The sequence below is a fragment of the Anopheles maculipalpis genome, chromosome 3RL, assembly GCF_943734695.1.
Source record: "Anopheles maculipalpis chromosome 3RL, idAnoMacuDA_375_x, whole genome shotgun sequence".
In the NCBI taxonomy this organism is placed as follows: Eukaryota; Metazoa; Arthropoda; class Insecta; order Diptera; family Culicidae; genus Anopheles; species Anopheles maculipalpis.
In genome coordinates, this window is record NC_064872.1 from 35673864 (window position 1) to 35699313 (window position 25450).

The 25450-nt window shown below is 41.2% G+C and overlaps 2 protein-coding genes across 4 annotated transcripts in view; one reads left to right on the plus strand and one right to left on the minus strand.

Moving 5' to 3' along the window:
* The window catches only part of LOC126565618 (profilin), a 460520-nt gene that overhangs the window by 325002 nt on the left and 110068 nt on the right, over nt 1–25450 (minus strand). The window lies entirely within an intron of this gene.
* The window catches only part of LOC126563865 (serine/arginine repetitive matrix protein 2), a 97176-nt gene continuing 76473 nt past the window's right edge, over nt 4748–25450 (plus strand). Inside the window, exon 1 of the mRNA XM_050220645.1 lies at nt 4748–4896. Coding sequence (XP_050076602.1) covers nt 4856–4896 — 41 coding nt within the window. The 5' untranslated portion in view covers nt 4748–4855. The remainder of the gene's footprint in view (nt 4897–25450) is intronic.

The following is a 25450-nucleotide window of genomic DNA, read 5'->3' on the forward strand; positions in this document are numbered from 1 at the left end:
TTTTCTGCCCTTCTCTTCCCATCTTGTACTTTCCCCACCCGACCTTTTTTTTTTGTTCGGACGTTCCAGCGAACATCATGATGATGTTGTATTTTGCCAAACTGAGGAAAACTCTATTTTGCGAGCGTTTCAAATGTAACAACAAAAAATCATCAACTCCACCAACCCACCCACTCCAGTGTCCACGTGTTAAAGACCGGCAGCGTGTAGTGGCGCGAAGTGACGCGCAGGGCTTCGAGTGTGAGAAAAACAATGAAAGGTGAAAGGAAAAATAAAGCGTCGGGAAAAACGATGGCAAAAAGTTCTTCCATCGTTCCCCCGTGCTACCGGTAATGTTCCGGTTGGCCATCGACTTCCATCACACCGTAGCCGCTTATGGTTATGGTGCTTTTTTCCTTACTCCTCTGTATGTGTATAACTGCTCCAAACCTTTGGTTGGTCCATTTTGGACCCATCCAGTTATGGTCAACCGGCCGTCTAAATCGATTGATGGAGATGGTTTTCTGTTTTTTTTTTCTTCCTCCCTTTGACCTGCCACTTTACGCCATTATGGCATTTAATGGGGCAAGTAACTAGTAGCTTCGCACATCAAACAAGCAATATACTTTCGTGCAGAAACCGGTAGTTCTTAAATTTGCCCCTTTTTCTGGTGGCCAATCGAACGTAATCAACGGACGGTTCCTTCATCGAGTGTAGGGTGATAATGGTATCCTTCTGGTAGGCTAGCATGCAGCGCTATTTCATTCCTTAATGAAAAGGAATGATTATGTTCATAATTTTATGAACCATCTTGAAGTGAAAATGAGCTGCCATCGGAGAGTATCTTAGCGTTACGAGTGCAAGGAAATATAAAATAAATTGCTCTATTGTGAGTTGAATAACTTCTTGATAGGAAGATTATAATCCTTTCTAAGCATTCAGTGAAGGATAGCGTTGTTCGATTACTTCTGTTGTTTTAGTCCATCACAACCACGTCACACCATTTCAAAGTTTGTATCCCTTTACATTTCAAGGTAGGATAACAACCTCCAACCAGCAAAAAAAAAGAATAAAAATTTTACAGTCAAATAAAGTGTTTTTCTTCCTTTTCCTAAGGATGCATACCAATGGTCCACAGCATTACACCATTTCGAGCTGCTCTGAGTTTTCTCTCAATGAAAACGTGTCGGTTTCAGTTTTTGGAATCAAACCTACAGTCCCACTTGCCTCATTGGTGGAAAATTCCTTTTTAACTCGATGTATTTTTGTTATAAAAAAAAACACGGACACAACATACAAGTTCAGTGTGTTGAGCTGAACGCGGAGTAAAAATATCAGACGAGCACCGTATCCTCCTGGCACTGTTATGTGTTTTTATTTTCCGTGTATCCAATCAACCACACAAAAAGTTGAATGAAAACGAAGAGGCACTTTTCCATTTTTCGACTGCTTTCCTTTGTATCGCACATCCCCATGCTGGTATCAGTGGAGTTGGAAAAATGAACGAAGTGAAGAGAAATAAGCGAATTAAGAACTTCATGCAGAAGAAAAATAGCATGAATGGATGCTTAAGAAAAAGAAAGAATTTTCCTAGAAATCTGCTAAAAAATATCTAAAACCCATCCTTACAATGCGCTTAGGGACAGCACTGGGTCGATTCTTGCGAAGTAGTCTTAGAGAAATCTTAAATGATTTCTGATGACATTACTTTGTCTTTATCAACCAGTCCCATCCATCAAGCGGATGTCCTTAAAGTGCCGGAAATGATATCCACATTTTCTCGATGGACAAGTCCTATGGTGTGCAGGAAATCAAAGCAAGGGAAGGCGAATTACTACCACCGCAACGTACACATAGCTGCGAAGGTTTGAAGAGGTTTTACGGACCGAATACCGAAGCCCCGGAAGGGATTTTCTTGTCCCAAAAAAAACACATACCACACACACACACAAACCAGAACAAATAATTCGCGTCGAGTGCCAAGGGGCGAAATTGAAAGGAAACGAAGGAGTCTTAAATTGATTTACTGTTTTTCATTTCTTTCCGGCTACGACTGGTTGGAATTCATTCTTTACAATTTGCCAGTATATTTCTAGCACTGCACCTGTCACAATGAGGACTTATTTATTTAACTGTTAATCATTGTCAATCAATACGAGCAAAAACTTGTTGCATAAATGTTTTAAGCAATTTCTCCAACTATGACTGGAAATTACGCTACTGGCTTACGCTTAATTTGAATTGGATTTTATCAAAGAGAGGTGTATGTATCGTCATAAGCCGGCAAATGTGTATTTGTATTGGTATCTACACTTGGACATATTGTGAAATAGAAATCAACCGGTCTTGACAGAAATTTGAGACAAGAAGCAATTACTTGAAGATATTATCGGATACAGACATCGCGAGATAGCATCTAAGCTATTTTAATGATCACAAGATCTTGCTCATCAATACGATGAATGTTAATTGAAATCTTGTAATAGCATTGCTTTTATGTCCTATCTAGTGAAAAGAACAGTTAATCAATTTTGTTTAAATATAACACAAGTCAATTCAGTTGAAAATCTCATAGTATATGAACATTAATTTAACGTCAGCTTTCTTTGGCTCACCCTGCAGAAACAATCCTATTTGTACTGTTTCTCTTCATCTACATCAGTATGTTGTTCCTATCGGACTCATCACCCGCAGCATACTTTAATTTTCTTCCGTCCTCTTCCGAGTGTCGTTTGCGACCTTATCTAGGCATCGTGATCACCTATCACCGGCATAGCACCCGCCGAGTTGTGACTGTCTGACTCCACATGCCACACGATAGCGTAAAGGAAAAAGAGTGTTTTACTTTTCATCAGCTTCGCAAGATCCCGACCGATCAGTACTCGGATGGTACAACGCTCATGAGTGTAGTATTTCTGCACATTCCTTCGAGTAAATACTTTCCTCTTGTGCCACGGTGTTTTTTTCTTTTTTCTCTCTCGGTTTTGTTTTGTCTGTGCCATCTTGTCTTGCTCTTTTCAATCAAGCCAACCCGAGGCCGACAGTTTATCCGATTAAACTAACGACATGGGATCACCCTAGTGGAAGTGAGCCAAGCTTTTGGCTTACCGTTTTAAATGGGCCAGAATCCAATGATACACAGCTGCACTTTGTTTAATCTATTGCTACAAACTGTGAAAAAAAAAACTAGGAGAAGATTTTTTTTTGTACCTCACCGAGGACGGGAGACAAAAGCACTAAAAACAGCGATCACCTATCGCCGCATCCCGTACCCGGGGAGGAATCCAGCATCCAGATTACTCGCTGGAGATGGTTTGGTGAGCATAAAAAAGGTTTCAAAAATTACTCATGGATAAAAGATCTACACTGACACACCATGCTTTGCGAGTTTCTTGGTGCTTACGCTCGCAGCTCGGTGCAGAAGAATGAAAAGAGATCATTCTATTTTGCAGCATCTAGATAAGCAAGCTAGCTACTGGCATCTTGCATTACAGTCCAGGGACTTCAGAGATGTAATTATTATTTTGTTGTGCTTTTGTTGTTGAAATTTCCCCAGTTAACAGTAAAGATTAATGAAGTAGTTAAATGTTTATCTGGTTGGTCGTGTTGAGCAGATTAAATAATACTATTTAATTAAATCGAATAATATTTTCCGTTAACTAGTGGTCATAACATAATTAAAGAATAATATGTTTGCTATATTTACAATTATAATTTAAAATAATGAAATTAATATCTTATATCGAAAATTACCCAAAAATCGTAAGGTAATTAAAAATCAAATAATAATAAGATTAATTTGTACTAGCCCTCCACATTCGCTACGATAGTTTCGACGCATCCCAGCCAATTATGTTTATTGACAAAAATTTCACTGTAAATTCGCGCGAAATTCAGTAGCAAACAAACGTTGACACTCGCACAAATAAAATATCCATCCGTATGCCCTTCCACCTTTATTCCGCCAAGGTCGTGAAAAATCAGTTGAAATAAATTGAAAAGGCAGCGACGCATCGATTACCCAGAACCATTCGCGAAACGAGCGAAAGCAATCAACTTTATTCAACTCCGGGTGCCTGCTCGGTTGACAATTTGATGTAAAAATGTACACACCACCCTTTCCAATTCCCATCCACCCCTGCCGGTGTTGTATATGCCCGCTGGGAAAATTCGGAAAATAGAATTGCGTTATCGGAGTCCAAACGAATAAACCGAAATGTGGTTCAATTGCTACTATGCAAGCTCAGCTCACATGTGGAAGTATGGAAATTCAGCGTGAAAAGAGACAACAATTTAAAGGATAGCAACATGTGGGAGCACCGAAGGGTGAGGAAGGTTGGGAGAGTGACACGAGGAATTCACATAAACGGATGTTCGCTCGTCTGTCATCTTATCCAGTTGTGTGGAGCTGCCGGCGTGCGGAAAAACTTCAACTAAAAATGCCACAACATTTCGTAGTCACAGTCGACAGCTTCAAGCGATGGGGGCAAATTTTGGCGAACTGAGAAACGCGCTACACTCACTGGGGCTTGCATTGATTGACAAATTCGTTAACGTGTTTTTTTTTTCAATGCCCTAGTGATTGTGCAGGATATAGGAGTAAAATGTTACTTATTTTCTGTGTCATTGTAAATGGTGTAAATGAAGTTTTAAAGTGTTAGATGTTTCAATTTAGTGATGAAAATGATTAAAATAATTATTCGACTATTCTTATAAAATGTGTACAAAGACCTAACATTTTTTTGTTATTTTCTCTTTTTGTAGGACAGCTTTCTTCGATCATTTACACCAGTTGCCGTGAAGTTTGCAAAAGTCGTCTGGTAGCACTGTTTGCGACGGATTTTTTTGCTTTCAACAGAACTGGCTGGCGTTAGCAATGGCGAAGGCAGAATCGATACATAATGGATTAAAAACAGAGTAAGTACTTCTTTATGTGTTGTAGATTAAATTTATCATCCATACATAGAAATTCAATTTTCTGTATCATATAAAGATAATTTTTATCGCGTAAACTTTTTAAATTTTTGCTGACGTCTGGTAACCGAGAAAGTAACAGCGCCAGTAGGCAGACGACTGACCAGGGGATCGATTCAGACTGTGTCCCAGAGCCCTCGAAAGACTACGTCGCTAGGTCTAGAAAGTCATAGATGACAGAACAGAATCTCTTGAGGTTGTAGAGTCAAGAAGAAGATTTTTTTTTCAATTCAGTGTTGATTGTTGTACACTAGATACTAGAGTAACAATAATTTTAAAAAAATGTTAACACAAAACGTGCGACGTGCTCATCCACTTTCTAGACAACCCATTCAAACGTGTGGACGTCATTACACCAATGTTCTTCTCGACAAATTTTCTAAGCACTTTGGACTACAGCTCGCCGTCAGCATTATCCAGCGAATCCACAGTTAAAGTTGTATTCCCCAGCACCAGCTAAACTGAATCAATTTATCATCCCGTGTCAATACCGGTGTCGTTTATCTACCTCGTGTTCGGTTTCGATGGGATTGAAGATGCATTTCACACGGTCAACCAAACACTTACCGACACGGATAGAGCTCTGTACTAGTATAAAAATCATTTTGGAAACCGTTTTAGTCCAACCAAGACTGACCGAATGGCACTATACCTCCCAGTGCAGGAGCTTTTAGATGGACACATACATTCCTCTAATGGGATGATGCAGTTTTGTTGTAGGACATTTTGGTCGGAGCAGTTATTGTTGTTGTCCTTCTGATGTGATGCAGAAACGTGAGAAAAACTGCAGAATGCCATAACTAGCAAAAGCTTTTCTCTCTTTCTCTCTCTCTCTCTCTCTCTCTCTCTCCCTTGAGGAAAAACTTTCACCCGAAAGCAATAACACTCCCATTAAAGTTAGACATCAATTTACCGTTCGATTGCACGGAAAGCTATCATCGAGAAGTTCGATGCCCGGTTGGCGAAATGGTGCCCAATGTTTTTATCCCGCTGTACTGGACGAAGCACTAAAGAACGAAGATCCCAACCGAAACCCTTTGTGTTGGAAAATCTGTTCCATCCGGCCAATGTATTTGAGGGGCACTTTCGTGTGAAAAAGAAATTAGCCGACGCTATCATTAGGGAGTTTGGCTGTCGGGATACTAGCCTAGCATAAACGTCTACAGCAGGATATGATCTGGAAGGACCATGCGTGGGTGAAATTACTATGTTTTGCCACTTTTGGCAATTTTCTCGCCACCGTCTGGTTGCAATTGCATCTGCTGTTGTACCGTAACGCTGAAGCGAAACGGTACTGCGCCAACCATGCACACACACACACGAAAAAAACTGAAGTTTTTCCGAATGTTCTAACACGTAAGCACGTAGGATAATCAATATGTCTGAATTTTGATTTTGCCAGACGCTAAGATTGTACTTTTTTCAAGTTTCACAATTTCACTTATAACATTCGCAACCCGCAATAAAACGTCTGCGGCAGAGCAACTTCAAACAGCCGAAAGAAATACCCACAAAGTACCCATTAAAAGGACGACCCTTTCTGGTGCACCTTCTCCGTGCTCCTTCTGGCGAGCGTTTTGTTGGCTGTATGGTTTTTACCCCAAATACGGATAACCACCAAGCGACGGCCGCATTCGGCACATGATCGGTTTTATAATTGATGGTTTTTGTTACAGCGCATGAATTTGATATCCTTTCGTTTTGCACCCATGGTAACCCTGCCAGTACCGTTGATCTCGTGACCGTACACGTGCTAAAGGGCCTGAATATGTCAATTGGAGGGTGTTGTCTGAGTTTTGTTTTTCATTTCTTGCTGCTCGCTGCTCGCTAGACTGCAAGTGCTGAAGGATATCTGTCTCTAATGACCGTTGTCACGGTGCCTAATCGGAGTGGTTCGTCGTGTTTGATATTTAACGAAGGATTTTGTTTCCGATCCGTTGAGAACCATTACAGTTTGCCCTTTTTATCAGATTTTATTAAATAATTTATTGTTGCTGCTCTTATTAGGTTGCAAGAGTGTAAATTGCTTCTTTTGCATTATTTACGAACTACGAATTTATTTAAGATTTTACTCCAATTGTAAATTCAAACTAGTTAATTTACCCCGACAAAGATTTGCTGTTCGCCCTGTGCTCTATGCAACTATTTTTGCCAGACATTCATTTTCCTTTCATACCCTTCATCGGTAAAGGAAAAATAGTAAAATCATAAATCAGAAAACCCCACATGAAGTGGTTGCCACTGTGTCAGACGCCAACGAGTCGCCCTTTGATCATTGCGTCGAAACGAATGCTAAAAGCACCCAATCCCAGCATCATTTACACACACACACTCTCTTCAACGCAATGCTGCAATCAGCTTCTCATAACGCACATTGAAATTGTAGCATTACACAGTTACACTTCCCATGTGGCAAGTAGTAGCAGATCGGGGCGGAGGAAAATTCACCCCGGACATGGAACAGCAAAAAAAAAAGTCCTCCAACGGGGAGTACGGGAGACAATTTCATTGGCACGATTTGTCGCCGCGTAATATGCGCGGCTATACTTGTGTGTACTTCAGTGTGCAAAATGTCATACCGCACAAGGGTTGTACAAGCTGACGGTCCGAGGGTTGGATTTGCTGCGGTAAGGGGTTCTCCCTCAATTTTTTCGCTCCTCTAAATCGTGGTGTCATTGGTCGTTATGAGTTGCAGATTCTATGTTGCGTTTGCAGTTACTATAGGGTTTTGCCAGATGCTTAACAACTCTCAAGCACGTGACCGTACCACTTGCTTCCCTTGTGCAAATGTCTGACAGTGGATGTGTGGAAAATAATTGATTATTTTGTTTGTGCCCCGGTGCGTGTAACCGTTGCGTCAGAGAAATTGGTGTACACAGATCGGCAATCATGTATAATTTGTGGTGTGCTTCTAATACAAATGTATAACTTTTTTCAAGAATTTTCAAACTAATTCTGTTACCAGTCTGTGTTTACATATAGAACATATTTATTTCTATTACATTTATAATTATAATAACTGTTTTTAACTTTTAGAAACTTAATCTGCAACGAATCCTTAGCTCAAAAGCATTAAAGTGTTGTACTAAAATAAACTATGCATGCTTTACATTGAAAGTGATTTGAATATCCGCGCTCAAACCGGTTCACTGCACGTTTTCAATTTCAACAGTTCTACAGTTGCCCGCAGGCAGGCTCTAGATTTCGGACGATGACTACTGCATCAATATTCATTATTATGTGTGTGAATTTCATTCAGGCTTACAGCGTTTCCCTTCAGGCTCCATTTGCTCCCCCTATGCTACCTGCACCCGGTCAGTTTTCTGCACGGCTTCCCGCAAGTCCTGCGATAAGAGAGCAACCGTATTTGAGGGGGCTTGTCTCTTCGGACCGGAAGCACTGATAAAGAATGCAAATTGATTTACTCACACATTTGCTCTCGACTTATGGCCAGACAAAGGCAGATACACATACATCAGCCGGCCAACAGTTTCCTGCAATTTCCTGTTTTTCGCCCCGTACGACGGTACTGCGCTTTAGTGCGGCGTATCAGGCGTTTCCGACACGGAGAAAAGGTGCCAAATCTGTCTGCGGTTGCCTAACGAGGGAGAGCACCCTTGGCGAGCGGTGAGGTATGTTGTATTTGAATGCAGATGAACCACATCCGAAAACATGCTGAAGCATATCATTTTCCATCCATCAAAAAAGAGGGTACCAACCGAAGAATGAAAGGTTACTTGCATGCAAAAAGGGCTCCATCGGGGGTGAGTGGTTGGGCGCGTGAGATACGTAAATGCGTATATGTGTCCTTCGGAGCAAGACCCATACAAAAATGGCCACTTGATCATTTACCCAACACAGGCGCAACGATGAATTTTGGTCAAGGATATAAACGAAAGCCTGTGTGTGTGTGTTATCATTTTTGCTCCCTTTATCTGTTTTAAATTCCTCCTTTTCGAGAAGGTTTTTTTTCGATTCTGTATCCACCACGAGTCATTCTCCAAATTCGTAACGCACCCCGAAGCTTTAGCGAGCCATGAACGGATGGAAATTTGTTTTTCACTCCACCACCACTCGACCGTACGTGCACGCGGGGAATGGGATGCAGACGGGTAGGAACACAGGAACGGGAACCCAACTTTGCTGGTGCTCATTTCCGGTTTCGACCCGGGTGCCACCCGCCCGGAAAAACAAAGCGCGCGAGAAGGAAAAATCCCCACAGAGCAAGGCAAGCCTGCACAAAAGTTTGTTTAGCATTTCTCGCTTTTCCTTTTTATTTTGTGTTTTAACGTTACGGTTTGATTTTGTTTTCCTGCCCTCGCGCCCGATCTCATCCCATGGATGTTAAAGGCGGCGTTTGTTTTTTTTTTGTCCTTCTACATTCCCCTGCCCCTGTGCAAAGTGAACCGTGTCGATCGCTCTTCAAACAATATGAAATGATTTACGGCGGACGGAAGCGTTGCCACCGCTGGCTCCTTCAGTAGTGGAAGAAAAAGTATAAAAGTTGCTGTTTTTAAACAGATTCAATAAAAAGTCGGTGAGGAAGAAAAGGAGGAGGTTATAGCAAAAAGTAAAGGATGAGTTTTAGGTAGTCCTCAGACTAATCTAAGTTATGGCAGATGGGTTGGAGAATGACCGGGAATCAAACGCGCAGAGAGCTTTCTGAACGAGAGATAAACGCGCTTTTCACAAGGACCAAACGCATGGCATAGCATATTTGGGAAAAAAGGAAAATTCTGACACGGATGTTGCCTTTCCGATCGTACCAGTAAAATCCATTGAAAAGATTATGATGTTGCATCGGACCGTCAAATAGTCAGTATGCACTAAATAAGAAAAGAGCACTTGTAATCGTTTCACTCACATGCGTAAATGGAATCTATTCTATCACTGTGTGCTGTGCTTTTAGTGAGAATTATATATAACGATAGACATTGAAGTTTTCATACATGAAGCATTTTAGAGTTGCATTCAATATGTTATAACTATGGAGTTTATATGTTGGGCGTCGAATCTGGTTTGTTAAGGAATGTCTGGGACTAGCTCTATGGCTACAGGTATAATCAAGTCAGGAGAAACCATTAATGGCAGGCCGAGCTCTCGCTCTAAATCTATTTTTAGAGTCAATTAAATAATAGAACTATAGACTGTAATGGATCATTCAGATCCTCCATGGACCTATATTGAATCTTGTCTGGACGGTCCACTCGTATGTGACACTGATGTTCGTACAACTATGAGTAAAAATTATGCTAACGAATTTGAGAATAGACCTCTTAAGGTTTGATAACCAAAAAAAAAACAAGAAACTCCTTAAAAAAAATTTTAAAGCCTTTTTTAAGCGACTGTGAAATGGACAACTTGTGTTACAACAAGCAAAATATTTGTTAGAAACTGTTTCAATTTGGATAAAAGTTCTTGTAAAAAAGTTTGGTTGTTTGGTTGTTGATGCTGGCTATGGAAACCGGCGTCCTAAACCACAATCTAGCTTCCTACCTCTCTTTTTGCCTGTTTTCAGTAGCAATAGTACAAAGAGATTCTCATTCTACCTTTCTTTTCAAACTATATCCTCCACATTGTTAAAAATAACAATGCTGTGATTGATGAAAATATCCATTGATGTTCTTTGCGAAATTTGTATGTGCAATATATCCCATCTTCATGTTTATTAGTTTTTAAAATTGCTTTAAATATACAATCATCACAAAAAATAGACGTTTACTACATATACTTCAAACAATATTGTAAAAGTACTGCATAGACTATACTACTTTACTGCGAAACCAATTACAATATACTCGCTTGGTAAACATTTTCTATCGTTACTTAGTCAAGAAACTCGTTATAAATGCAGAATAATCATTTTTGGGAGCATTCCCAAAAATGTGTATTTCTATTTGTTTGCTTTAGTAACAAAGATTTCTTATCGGTATGTACAAATTTGGTCAAAACAATAGGACAACCTAATTTAAAGGAAATGGGAATGACAGATGCATATAACTCCCAATTGAATGAAGTTTGCTGCGTTAGGCTTATTTAAAGGTCTTAGAAAAAAGAACAAAAGATATTTTGGTTTTACATTCATAAGAAAGTCGATGTTGCTTGATATTACAATAAAAACAAAACTAAAATTACTCGTGCGACAGTAACATCTGCCAATTTGTAAAATTTTTAACTATTGATAACGCAATAACGCAATTGATCGGTAATGTCGGATTTCAAATTGGTGAAATCAACAATTTAACTCATTTTTCATTGTAAAGTTTTTCATTCATTTTGCTCAGCCATTGTGGTGTTATAAACGGGGAATAGAGTGGAGCTTTTCTCCACCAGCAGTACCTCATTTTGAGGGCCTCTGGGAGGCATTGAAATCGATGAAAATACATTTGATACGAGTGATAGGAGAAACAAAACTGACGTTTGAAGATATGTCAACGTTGTTAATAGAGGTAGAAGCATGTCTTAATTCAAGACCAATTACTGCATTATCAAATGATTCCGATGGCATAGAAGCGTTAACTCAAGAGTATTTCTTAGTTGGTGAAAACGTGAGAGTAATTCCAGATATAAATTTAGAAGAAATACGAGCAGACCGTCTAAACCACTGGAGGCAAGAACAATGATACATGCAACGCATATGGTGCCGTTGGTACTTTTTTTACAAGAGTATTTACAATTGTTGCAAAGGCGAAACAAATGGGTAAACCCAGCCAAAACCTTAAAACCAGGTATGCTAGTAGTAGTGCAAGAAGATAACACTACTGTATGTCGCTGGCCACTCGCAAAAATCGTAGCAACGCATCCAGGGAAAGACAACAATATAAGAGGAGTAATCTTAAATTATGGAAACGGCAGGATAAACCGTTGGCCAGTGACAAAATTAGCAGTTTTGCCTGTTCAGGACGAGTAATAAAAAACCTAGTTTTTTTGGCCATAATGTTGTATACTATATTAAGGGATAGAACAATGCTATGTTGAGGGACAGGTACTTGCGACTAACCAACGACTTGAGCCAAAGGCGGTTCAGTAGTGTTAATTTAGCTAGTAAGGATTATATTGTTAACATTTACAAATATAAGCCCTCTTCACAAAAATATAAGTTACAGCCGCCGTGCGAGTCGAATGTGTTCCTCACCGCTATTAGATTATCACAAACATGTAGAATTATTTTTATACCAGGACTTTAACGTTAGATTGATTTTTTCATTGCTATTTTGTTTTTAAATTTCCTTGTCTAAATACCTTCCTCTACCATAGCCAGATTCTCGATAAATGTAGCACAAAACAACAAAATAAATATTTTTATGATGTTGCCCTCACAAAACATCACGCAATTTTCCAAGCTTCAAAGCTTCCACAGCATTCCTGTTCACCCTCGAAAACATTGCTCTAACAATGCGAAAATAATTATGTGCTGTTGCATTCTACCCACTGGGGCAGAGCCAGCGCAAGTCCCAAGCAGCGCGCACACGGACAAGAATAAATTCAATTTGTCACCTGCCGAACCGCACACCCGTAACGTGTTCGTGTTGAATTTGCTTTTCCTTTTGCAGGATTTTTTGTTAGCGCCAGATAGAATATATTTCCAACCTCCAACAAGTCCTCCAATCGAGCGGAAGTCAGAAAAACAACAAACGGTTTGTGCTGGGGCTGCTCGGCGCCGTTTCGGTACCGCAAACGGTCCCGAAATGCTATCAGTTAATTAATCAGCTTAAAAATGCTGTTCGCACCCCTTTACCCTAATTGAAACCCATAAAATGTTTAAATCCTTGGGTGAGCTTTTTAGCCCGAGCTTACCTTTCTACATAAAATACAACAAAAACGCCTTATCGCACGGATCCGTTACAAAGGTGGTAGTGGTTTAAGTGTAAGCTTGCTGCAAAATGTGAAAAAAAAGAACTTTTGTGCATCAAGTGCCTTCAAAGTTCCGTGTTCTGAGTAACTTAAAATAAATTAAATCAAAACCGCATATGAACACATCCATATAATTCCACAAAACGATCGTGATAAATTGGAAATTTCTGAAAAATCGCAAAAATTATTCACGCTTACTAGTTCTATTTGTTTATTGTTTTTTTCCACTTTCATCATGCAGTTCCATTAAATCATGGGCGAGCAAAAAAGGTGTTACTAACTCTGAACCGCTGAACTTCCCGCTATTTTACCTATGTTAGATGACGCATTTAAAAAATTGTGAAGAGGACTTAGCGGACGTAAAAGTTTTCCCGACCATCATGGTACTTCCCTGCAGTTTGAGGTCCCACTTTTGGCAGAAAAAAACCTCTGTCGCGGAGCAGCATTTGCATAAATTCCTTGCATTAATGACCATCAGCTCTGCTTCGGTCGTACACTAACGGGGTCGGTAAAGCTACTTTAGCATTAACTCACTCCCCCCCATGAGTTCAACGCCGGTAAGGAAAATCCCAGCTGAACGTGTCGTATTATTTCAAAGTCGAATGAATTAAATTATTTTCCCGACCTCGGGCGAACGGGTCGATGGCCGTGAGAAACTTCATACCAGCAGCCGTGCGACGAAGCGAGCGAGTGACTTTCGGTGCAAAAACTGAACCAGGAAAAAATGGGAAGGTTTGCAATAAAAATCTCACCCAAAAACTTTGTGCGTCCCGACGGGAATCGTTTGGGTGGTCCATCATTCGCTACATGCCCCAGAACGCCGACCTCTAAACGGTGGTGTGTGCACGTTTGGGCGAACCTCAGGATCCGTGCTCTGCGATCCAACCGGGCGTCTGGCTCATTATCGTACCGGTTGCGTGTCTTGCATGGAGCTTTTGCGATAATCCTACCATTCGTTGCTTCCTTAAGGGATACAGCTCATACGCTCACACGCCCATTCAGTTATGCAGCCGCATAATGTGAGCTAGGTTGAAATCGTCGTTGCACCAGACGAGACATTTGCGCTCGACGAAACTTTTCGCCAGGCTCGGGGTTGGATGGTCGAAAAAAGTGTCTGCATAATTTCGTACGAAAATGACTACGATCGAGAAAAACGTCGTCGGTTCGTCACGTCGGGGTTTAGCGTGACAGACAAAGACGAGAAAGGGACTAGAAGCATGGTGAAACATTAAGACGAATCGGGGTTTTTATTTGGAATTCGACACACGTTGCACTATTCCGGAAGTGAGAGAAGGAAACTTCATTTTAATGCTTCGCTATGGTGGTACGTACAATCCGTGAGGACAATATTGTCGATTCCAAGCTCAATTTTTTTTACTTCGAGAATTCTTCCATTTTACAAACGTGTGAATCACGGACTAGCGTAATGATTACCATCATCAGCAGCATCATTATCATGTGACCATGAAAAACGTAGCCACACACCGGCAGTTGATGTGTGAGTGTGAGCGTATGTATGTTTATCTACCAACGAGTGGTTTGTATGTACTAACTTCGCCCGGGTGGAAAACAATGCGGAAACATTTATATTTACTCTCCCCTTCAAGTACATTTTATCTCTCGAATGTCCTTAGCGAGAAAGGCTCACCGTTAAGGGATGATGTTTTGGTGTATATTTTCTCCAAACGAGAGAAACGAACCGAATGCTAGAGAAATCCCTTAAATGGAAGAGAAACTCTATACCGGATGCTGTGATAAGAAGCTTACGAGCGAGAACTCTCTCCCTGAGAACTCTTGAAGCAAACTTATGAATGAAGCTTTGATCAATCTCCTTCTTCTTCTCGGTCGCGGTACACACCACCGGATACACTCCTCCCTGAGCAGGGCCTTTTTTTACGGTTCACGTACACCGGTGAACTCTAGGGCTCGTGTTTTGTTGAGGATATTCACCCGTAGCGTTGTTTTCCTTCCTTTTTGTCGGAATGCGTAAGTCTTTGTGAAGTCTCGCTACTTCAACCTGCGTGTTCCATTATCTGCCTTCGTTCCATCGACACAAAGAATGTTCTACGCGCACTACACAACACTTGACTGTCGATCTATAAACATTTCCCACTGCGGAGCGTACCGGGTATGAAGGGAAAGAATTTTCTTCTTAGCCCCCCCCCCTCCCTTCATAGAGCTGTGAAGCAGGAGCATGCGCATGCGGCAGTAGCAACTCAGGTCACCGCAGCAAGAGCATGAAGCGCTGTCTACCTTCAAATATCCGCCTCTCCGTTCCATCGAACATATCTGTTGTTTTCGGATGCTTCCAACGTTTCGAGTCATTGTGTGCGTACTCTACTGTTAAGACAGATCCTTTGCATTTCCTGGCGTACCGGGGCTGCAAGGATTCCCCCATTTTCAATGACCATAACAATAAACTACAGACTACAAGCAACATGCTGTGAAAAAATATTACGTATGCTGGTAAGACGATAACATCCGGTTGCCTATATGTCTTGGAAATGCTTTCTTACGCCGGGTGCGCCGAGTACGTTGTCTCAGTACGAATCATTTCCATTCGGGAAATTTCACTCGAATGTTATGACTTTCGAGCAAATACCGTACCACTTGGTACAGCATCTCCCGGAAAACGGAATATCATTATATTTAAGATAATGATCACCTTCACTACTGTCTGCATCGCAAGAAAACACGGGTTCGGTCGAACATGTTATCGTTGTTTACGGGGTTTGATTTAGGTGTAAGGACGTCTCAAACAAATCACATCCATAATAATTCAAATCCAATAGGATAATTGTGATTCGATTTTAGATATGCTCTGGATTTAATACATTTCGTGATTTAAACGTAACATTTACCTTCAATTTTTCCCGTTTACTGTCGTAGCATTATGTGTTCCAATTATGTTATCCTTTTTATGTAGCTGTCTACAGTTTTACGTGATTCTTGCTAGTATCCATCACTTTACCATACCCAGCCTTACTGGAAAATGTTCACTCACTCGTTTGCGTGTTTGATTTATTGCATCGCGATGGGGATGACAGATATTTCAGGCAGATAAATCCTTTCGCACGCTTTCTATCCTATCATTTCCATTCGAGTGAGTTTTCATTGAAATTGTATAGTTGTGCGGATAAGTGACTCCGCCTTTTACAATTGTTATCATCACTTTTTATGCTTGGTTCAATTTATCATAATTAAATGTGCGCTAAACATAATTATAATAAATGCAAAAATATGTCATTAGTTGTTAATTGTTAAGAGAACCGTTCATAATTGAAATGGTGTTTTTGATATCTTCAGTTAATTCAAATTTCCACATCATGTATCTTTTCAAAAATGCAACCTACTTACTCATAACATTATCGTGAAATGTCAAAATGAGAAAAATTGATAAGAAAATCATTTGTAGTAACTGAAATCATTATAAAAAACAATAAAGTTCTTCTTCTTCATGGCTTAACGACCCCAAAGGTCACGCCGCTGTCGCCTACACCAGCGGGCCGCCTCACACATTAATATTTTATTTTAACAAAGGACAAAAAAAATTGTAAAATATAAAAGCTATTTAAGCCGGAATATGATGAACTTTGAAGTGTTTTATGGTCTGACGCAAGTCAAACCAGAAAGATTTTTGTAATTTATCATGGCTTAGTCTACAATAAAAATTACTTGGATAGGTCTGAACTTTTTTGTTGAGAATTTTATAGTGCGCTAAAATATGAAATGCCTAGAATTTGCTTACTAACTTACTTATCAGGCGCTACAACCGCTTTGCGGTCTTGGCCTGCCGCAGCAGAATCCGTTATCCCAATCCGTTATCCCAATCCGTTATCCCGGCCTTGATGGCGGATAATTCCACGCCGTCCTCCGTAAGAAAGTCCTAAAAGGACTTTCTTATCTGGGTCGTCCGGTGCCATGCGTATAACATGGCCAGCCCATCGAAGCCTGGCGATCCTAATTCGCTGCACGACTGTGAGGTCGTCATACAATTCGTACAGCTCGTCGTTGTACCAGCTCCTCCATTGTCCTTCCACACATACGAAGCCAACGATCCTTCTAAGCATCTTCCTCTCGAACGCGGTTAAGAGGGCTTCATCTGTTTTGCACAGAAACCATGTCTCAGAGGCGTATGTGAGTATTGGGACTAAAAAGGTACGATACAGTCCCAGCTTCGACCGCCACGACTGGTTTTTTGAAGTGAGATGTTTCCTCAGGCTGTAGAATGACCGGCTGGTCGCCAGCATCCTAGTGCCCAACTCAGTCTCAATGCTGCTTTCGGTGCTGACTTTTGACCCGAGATAGGTGAATTTTTGGCCGACTTCAAATTTGCGGTCACCTATCCGTACATCATCCGCACGTAGTTCTGGAATTCTTAGTAGGGCCGCTGATGGTGCCAAGATCCATTTGGTCTTTGCCTCGTTAATCTGTTAATGTCTATATCATCAGCGTATGGCAGGATCTGGATTGATTTGTAGAAGATGGTTCCCGAAGTCTCCACCTCCGAGTCACGGATGGTCCTTTCTAGCGCGAAGTGGAATAGGAGACAGGCGACCCAGGCAGGCAGGAGACAGGCCCATCTCCCTGACGCAGGCTTTTGTTGGTAGAAAAGGACCCTGAGAGTTTTCCATCCACCTTCACTTGACATGTGCTGTTGGTCATGGTCGTTCTAACAAGGCCTGAGCAGTTTGGCCGGGACTCCAAAAGAGCTCATGGGCTCGTAGAGTTTTACCCTGGCTATGCTATCATATGCGGCTTTGAAATATATGAAGAGATGGTACGTGTTCAACTGCTGTTTAGCCAATCTTCTAAAAGATTTGCCGCATGTCGGAGCTTATCCTGAAGGATTAGGGAGAATAATTTGTAGGAGGTATTCAACACCGAAATACCCCTGTAGTTGTTGCAGTCCAACATATCTCCATTCTTGTACATGTGATAGATGATGCGGAGATTCAAATCATAAGGCATCGATCCGCTATCCCATACCTCAGTAACAAGTTGATGAACCTCCTTTTCTAGTAAGGCACCCCCGATTTTGACCAGTTTGGCTACGATTCCGTCGTTTCCGGGAGCCTTATTGTTCTTTAACCGACGGATAGCTTTTCGTGTGTCCTCGATGTCAGGTGTCGACGTTACATCGGAACCGTCTGCTAGTGGAGCCTCTAGCCGTTTGTTAGACTGGTCGTTAAGTAGTTCATCAAAGTACTGAGGCCATGGCGAGAGGACCTCTGGCTAGTTACCAGATCACCAGACCAGATCACCATCTTTATTGCGACAGCAGTTCGCCTAAGGTATGAAGTTGTTTCGGCGGACTGTTATCGCTAGAATTTGCTAATTATGACAATTATACGGCAATATCAAATTGATAAATTGCAACACTATGAGAAAGCTTCAATAGCTGGCGTTCATTGTTGCTTAGAGTTGATTTATTCTAATTTATGATGTAACCAGTAAGAGCGTAAAAATTGCAGTGCTGAGATTGTTACGAGATCTGTGAGAATCTAAATATTTTACCCCCCTTTATATAATACAAACTAATTACATTCCGGATACCTAGGAAAGCAACATAAGATATTGTCAATAATAGCCGAACAATCAAACACAGTAACTCAATATAATTGATGAAACAATCAACTCACTTGATCAAATGACCCACAGCTAAATGTAATCTTCTTCGGCAATCTCTCCGCACGCCAAACAGCAATAAACTAACACCTTTTTGGTTGGCTACCCCCGAAAACATGTCAACGTAGAAAAGATCCGATTACGCACGACAAAAAAAACACACAGAAAGATACAGAAGATCCTATTCTCCACAAGAATCTTTACAGCTCCACAGGGCAGGTTGAGTTCCGGGATGCATTTTACCATGTCTTACAAATGTCAAATAAATAACAATCCAGGATTGCCTTACGATATTGACACCCGGAAGCGCTGATATTCGCTCTTGGGAGGCGGTGGAAAAGCAGCAAGACAAGAGGAGAAAAACAAATTCAACTTCGAGCTTCATTGACTGCGGAGAAGGAATGGCGAGAGTATTGCAAAAAAACAGGGGGCTGCTGTTATGTTCTGTACGTTCTTCTTGCGTAAGCTGCTACCAAGCAGCAATAGGAAACTATCCACCAGCAAAAACCTCCACAGCAGAACGGCGCCCGGTACCATTCTCGCTCGTCAACCGTGGTTCGATGAAAATGGAAACCCAATAAACAAACAAGCTTTGCGAATGGGTGACTTTGTAAACGATTCGACACTCAAAGCCTGACCGAAAGTCGTAAGGGGAATAGGAATCCCCTCGGGGTCGGTTCAGATCGAGAAACAGCCATACTTTCTGTTCATCTCGGTGAAGGATACATCCTCGGTCAAACGATACAAGAGCAGAGCTGTAGAATGCCTGGGATTCGGGTTCTGTTCTGCTAAAGACTTTCATTTCTTGTGGCTACACGGTCTGAAGGGTAGCTTCGCATGCGGAAATATAACACTCGCAGAGCAATTGGAGCAAAAGGTCGAAGAATGTCGAACACATCAACCAAACACAGTGTTTTGTCTGGAATCAGTCACCGTAAAACACGTTGGTTTTGTGCAGCAGATGCACTTGGCCTGAGCTCACGGGAAATGAAAATGGTGCAATATTGTGCAACAAATCAAATAATCGTTTTCACGATACTGAACCTTCCCGGATGGGGGTCACTCTTTGACGAGGCCCTGTTCCTTGGTTGAGATTGAGCTCGTTTACTGCCATTTTTCCACTCGATCGAATTCACGTCAACAGACAATGTTCGAGGAGTTTAAAGCTCAACGGTTTTAGAATGGATTTTAATCCTTCCCATTCCAACTGCCTCAAGACAAAGACAAACCGGTGGAATGAAAAATCGTTCTCTAAGGAGCATTTGGAAAACTTTCCAACACGTTTTGCCGCCCACTTCCTCCGATCGACATTATATAGAATTTGTTTAACATTATCTTATCATTCCGGAGAGTAGACAAATCCTGTCCTAATTAACTTCAGCTTAGCGTGCTCAACACACCCGCACTGCACTGTACAAGATTTATTTGGACGCGGGGAATGATGTCTTGAGGGAATCTTTCCTTTTCATTGCTCACACACCTCCAGCCGGTCCTTACAACCACGTTATCGTTTCCAGGCTCTTGTACACGATCGTATTATTTTAATTACGTTTGTATTACACACACTCACACCCATTTTATCAACCTGCTGGATAAACTGAACTTTTCATCAGTGTGTGCTGTAACAGTTGCTCACTTAACCTACAATTAACGCTATCTGTGTGCTCCGAGATGTCGCCGGGCATCGTTTCGAAACAGTTGTGCGAATTCATAAAGTTCTGATATTTAATTATTCCCCGCAGAAGTACCTATCGTCGCTTTCCGCGTAAGAAAAACATCGAGGCCTACCAACGAGCTTTCCGAAAGCTTGTAACGACACACACAGAGATACAAAGACGTAAACTGTTACAAGTCGCTTCCGTTATTATGTTCGTTCTCATCTGTGGCTGTATAATCGGCTCAGCCAAATCGTTGGCAAAAAAGGACCACTTACTGGCAGGCTCCCGTTACCGGCTTAGCGTCATAGCGGATGAATCGTTCATTAGGAGAACAGTGTCATTAGTAACGCCTTAAAAAATTAACAAACTTGCCATGAATCCTTCCGTAGGTTATTCATAATCGGTTTGTTCTCTTTTTACATTTTTACTTTTTACTCTTTTTACAAAAACAGCTAACACCTGGAAGTGTTATATTATTTTGCAAGTGTTTTTTCTTGTTGTACTTTGTTTTATTTTATTTAGCAATTGTTCCCGGACGTCTTTTAATTTAGCTTTTGTTTTAGCTTTAAAATTATTAGAAATGAAAACAAAAGATTAATATTCGCATTAAAATTTGAAAGGGCAAAGAGAAGCAATTTCATCCACAAACATCAAGACATCCTATCGATCCTGTTAAAATGGTGTCATTCTTTAATTTACATAAAACATGATGAAATTAAATTTTTACTCTCCTTGCAAGGCACGATTAAAAGAAAAAGCTCTTGACATCGTCCTCCGAGCTCACAAGATGCTGTACGGTTAAGCAAAAGTTCCAGAAAAGCGCACACTTGCCAAGCCTGCGTTACGTTTCATATTTGCCTACGTTCGTCTACGGTCACCCGCAGCTCTCAGCAAGATCATAAATGAAGAGAAAGAAAGTTTTCCCCCAACCAAACCACAAAACGCCTTGTCAGGTGGTACCAACAGTGGAAAATACGGGCCCGGAGTGAAGCACTGGCCAACGTCGCGTAAGGTAACGAGGATGGAAAGTTTCCCATCACGAAAGGTGGGTACCGGATGTGACGGCTCAAGTATTAATTTATGCTTGTCCGCGTTGGCACTTCCTTCGGCGTGGTGCTTGCTTGAAATTCTTGGCAGAAGTTGATATAAAATGAAGTTTTCATCACCGTTACATACTGTCGGATCGTATATTGCGGATGCAGGCAGTGCTTAATTATATCGTTTCGTGCGACACGTGACTGGATGGCTGACTAGTGGAATGTGGTATGCAAACTTTTTTAGAAAAATGTCGACTACAGATATCTGGAAGGAAAATATGCAAATAATAATTTATTACATTCAAATTGTCACAATTTCTCATAATTTTTTTATCGCCTTCAAATGCAATTCAAACGAAATCTTTAGCTCCAGATGATTGAGCTCTCTTCCGTCAGCTTCGTGACATTTAATAATGACACTTTATGCCTTTGGCATTCTCCATCCATCAAAGTGCTATTGGTCCATCGGAAATAGTTCATAGTCGTTTTGCATTTCTTCATTTGCATCACCAACGGTGCCGTGCTCGTCCTTTGTTACAGTACTCCGGATGAAAGAGCCACCATTTGTAAGAGACAAACATTTCACACTCGAAAACACTCAAAGTCAATCAGACGTTGCTGATAATTTTTCCCCAATTTTCCTTTGTTTGCTAGAGCTTCTTCCTTTCTTCTTTCGCAAGAACAGGATTTCCTTGTCTTAACTTCACTGTCCAGTTGTTCTGTGGCCAGAACTGTCTTTGGAGTTTGCCTCCATAATCCTCCAAACCAAAATGGCAAGCCGCGGGCAGTTTTTCAAGAGTGTTCGATCCGTTCGGATTGAGCTCTCCGGTGTGCTCGGCGATCGCCGTTTCCGGTTCATCGCCCATTCCAAGACTTACATTTATCATAATTCCAATTCATTGCAAGTGCCCTTGAACAAAAGGACCTTCCGTGCGGAACTTTCGTCCGAGTGGACGAACGTTGAGCCATACTTTCTTAGTGCGAGAATTTCAGACAAAGAAATAATCAGAAATCATTCGTTCACTATCCGCTGGCGGTGATGTGCTTTAGCGATGGGATGCGACTTGCAGCAGAAGTTCCTGGCAGGCAGGTGACAGCTATCGGTATCTCGAGGACGGGCGCGCTCTTTCGTGCAAACTTTTCGGCAGAAAACATAATTGAAATATTCTCCCCAACTTGCACGAAAGCGTTTCTGTTTGTTATCAACGCTTGAGCAGGCACTATGACGCCTCTGAATTACTTGTTCGACAGTGGCGTGTCTGTTGTTTTATTTCCGGGGTGGATAAAAACTTCAGCTTCTAGCTCACCTTATCCAACGAGAGGACCGAATCACATTGTCGGTGAAGTGTACTACTAGCTAAAGGGGTTGCATACTAGTAAACAGCATCTTCATCCTTGTCAGTAGCTTTTGCTGCTAGCGTTCTCTTTTGGGCTGATCGGAAATTAAGAAGATAGAATAGCTTACTTATTGTTCTAAGAGTGTGTGGTTGTCTTCATCTGCTTCCTTCCGCTAGTATCGCTTATGCCGCGATACCACTTATACGAGAAGAATATTTTCGCGAATGAAATGTGATAACCCCACACAACCTTCTTCATTCCGGTGGAATATTCATCGCAAGCATAAGGACAATTAATTTTCCCCACACCAAACCCACACAACCGTTGTTCCGTTTGTTGTTCTTTATCAAGTGTGTGGTTGGGTGACGCGATCTTTGTCCACTTCAGTTGCAATGTAGTGGCTGTAATCGTTAAACCGTTTATCGTTGTACATAAATCGATGATAGCGGACGGCAAACCGTCACAAAACTTCCGGTTAGGATAAAACCATGAAGGAAAAGGCAACAACGTAACGAAGATATTGCAATTTGGTAGTGCACACACACGCTTGAAGCGAGTGCTGCGCTTACATCAAATGACATTAGTGACATTCTGGGCGAGGAATAAATATAATCCTGGTAGGGCCAACAGTACGAGATCAATTGGATGTCATAAAGGCCCTTTTTTTGTTCACATACGATCCTTCCAGAAAGTCTCGCGATGTCGAAGGAACAGAATTGGAGTTTCTTTACGAGCAGTCACTTGTGTTTTATAGCAGAACTCTGGCAATTTATGTTTTTTCGCATCGAGGGCTTATGAATATGTGTTGCTGTTGGGTGGTTTTTACACGCTATCTTTTGTACAGGGCTTAACAGCGTTTCGACTTTACTTCATTATCATAAATTAATATTAATAATAATTATATCAAATGGTGCAATTCATATTTTTGCAATAGGTATCGACTTTTTCGAGCCTGCCGGACTTAGCCGTAGTCAAAAATGATTTCTAACATGGTCCATTTTCATTCAGCTCAATGATAGATTTTTCTTTGATTTCCTGGTGTTCTTGTTGAATTCATGTCGAAGTAAACATAATGTTTACCAAAATCAAAGTGTAATCTTAACACGTTATATTAACACGTCCTTTTTTCTTCTTTCTTTTTAGGTAAGAGACAGTTCTAAACCCTACATAAATATCGTTCAACAAGAGGTATTTAAAACAAAGAAATGCATATGAGCCCCAACATCGGTTAAATAGTTAAATAATTTACCTGATATATCGCTATTTCAATTCGTGTAAGTTCTGTATATTCCTTCCATATTTGCGGAAACGAAATATCCATCAGATGTGGAAATAATCTTTAACAAATATGACAAATTTCGTTGAGCTTTGAAAATTAGTTCCCGTTTGAGAATGAACCCCTGTATGAAAGCAGCTGGGGGTAATTAGAAGCACAGCTATATGAAACCATTAGCCGTCGCAAATCAAAATCGCCAGCGGTGGTATAAACAAGTAAAAAAAAAGGAAAATCCAGGATATTTACACTTCCGTAACTCTATCACTCGTAATTGTTCACCTTCTTCATTATTTCCTTCCAGAGTAAACAATTTGCATCTTCGCTAAAGCGTCAAACAACCAAGCTTTGGTAGAAGAAATTCAAATGAAGCTCTTAATTAATGCTTCTGCATCCTGTCAAACTGTTGTCATCGTACCGGCTTCTGCTACCATCGATAAAGGAATGCACTCTTGACGGCAATGTCTAGCGTCACTTGACTTAATCAGTTTCTCTGCCATCTCGAGATGGTTGGAGCTCGGAGAGGGTGTGTTTGCTTCTGCCACTCCCAGCGGCTACCCAGGTCACGGGTGAAGGGTATTCCGATTCCGAAGGTGTTGCTGGACTAGTAATGGAAATTTAAATTTTTAATATTCATCAACTCTGAATAGCGAAGGAAAGGGGTAAACCTCGGACGGAACGATGATGATGAAGTGGGTGCAATACCGATTTGCCCGCTAGAAGCAACCGTTCGATTGGAAATAAATCAGAGCTTCTCTGACAGGCTTATGTCAATGCTCGTTTGCCGGGCAGGATAACGTTTGCTGGCACAGGCAATGCTGGTAACGGTTGTCGATGCAAGGGGGCTTTACATTTCAACCCGATGATATCATCGAACGTGCGAACAGTCGGAAACACACAATACATGGTGGTGTATATTCGATTAAAGGTGTGGTATTTGCATCGATGCAATCGTTGCGAGTTGTCGTTTAAACAGCACGCCGGACGTAAGTGATATTGCGTTTTAGTTCCAATCGGTAGAGTGGGGCATGTTATAGTAGTGAAAGGATTCATTTAGATCCCTTTTCCCAGTTCCACTTCCAACTGAGCCGAGTGGTAATAAAACACCAATTTGTGAAACGTGTGATTTCAGTACAATAGGCCACAATCCGGGTGGCTGCTTTCTTCGAGCGACAAGCCAACTGCTCTTTGACACTGATGTTGTGCTTCGATGCATGGCTTCAAGTGGCTATCAAATTACAAAATTGCCCTTGCGGTTAGTATAGCATGGAGCAAGATCGAAGAAGTCCCACAACTCTTTTGTACTTTAGCACGATGGGAATAGAATTTACTTTCAATGGTAATAATAACTGGTGCTTTTATTATTCAGAATAATCATTTTTGTTGTTGTCTAATTGTTGATATGGAAATTTTTGAAAAATAATAACAGTCATGGATTTTTTCTCGGCATAACTTTTTGATTCTACGACGACAATAGATTGACCACATTTTTGTCCAGAACCTAGCAAAGCGTGCTGAATGTGCTCTACTTTAAAGACGATTTATTTCAGACGAACGTGTGACCCTGACCTTGCGATATGAGCCGGACCCTCACAGTGTCCCCTACAATGTCAGCATCAATCAATCGCTCACCACAATGTTCTCTGCTCGCATCAAGCGCATCATCAAATGCATTCAGCTGCACTCAAGCATCTCAGTAGCACGTGACA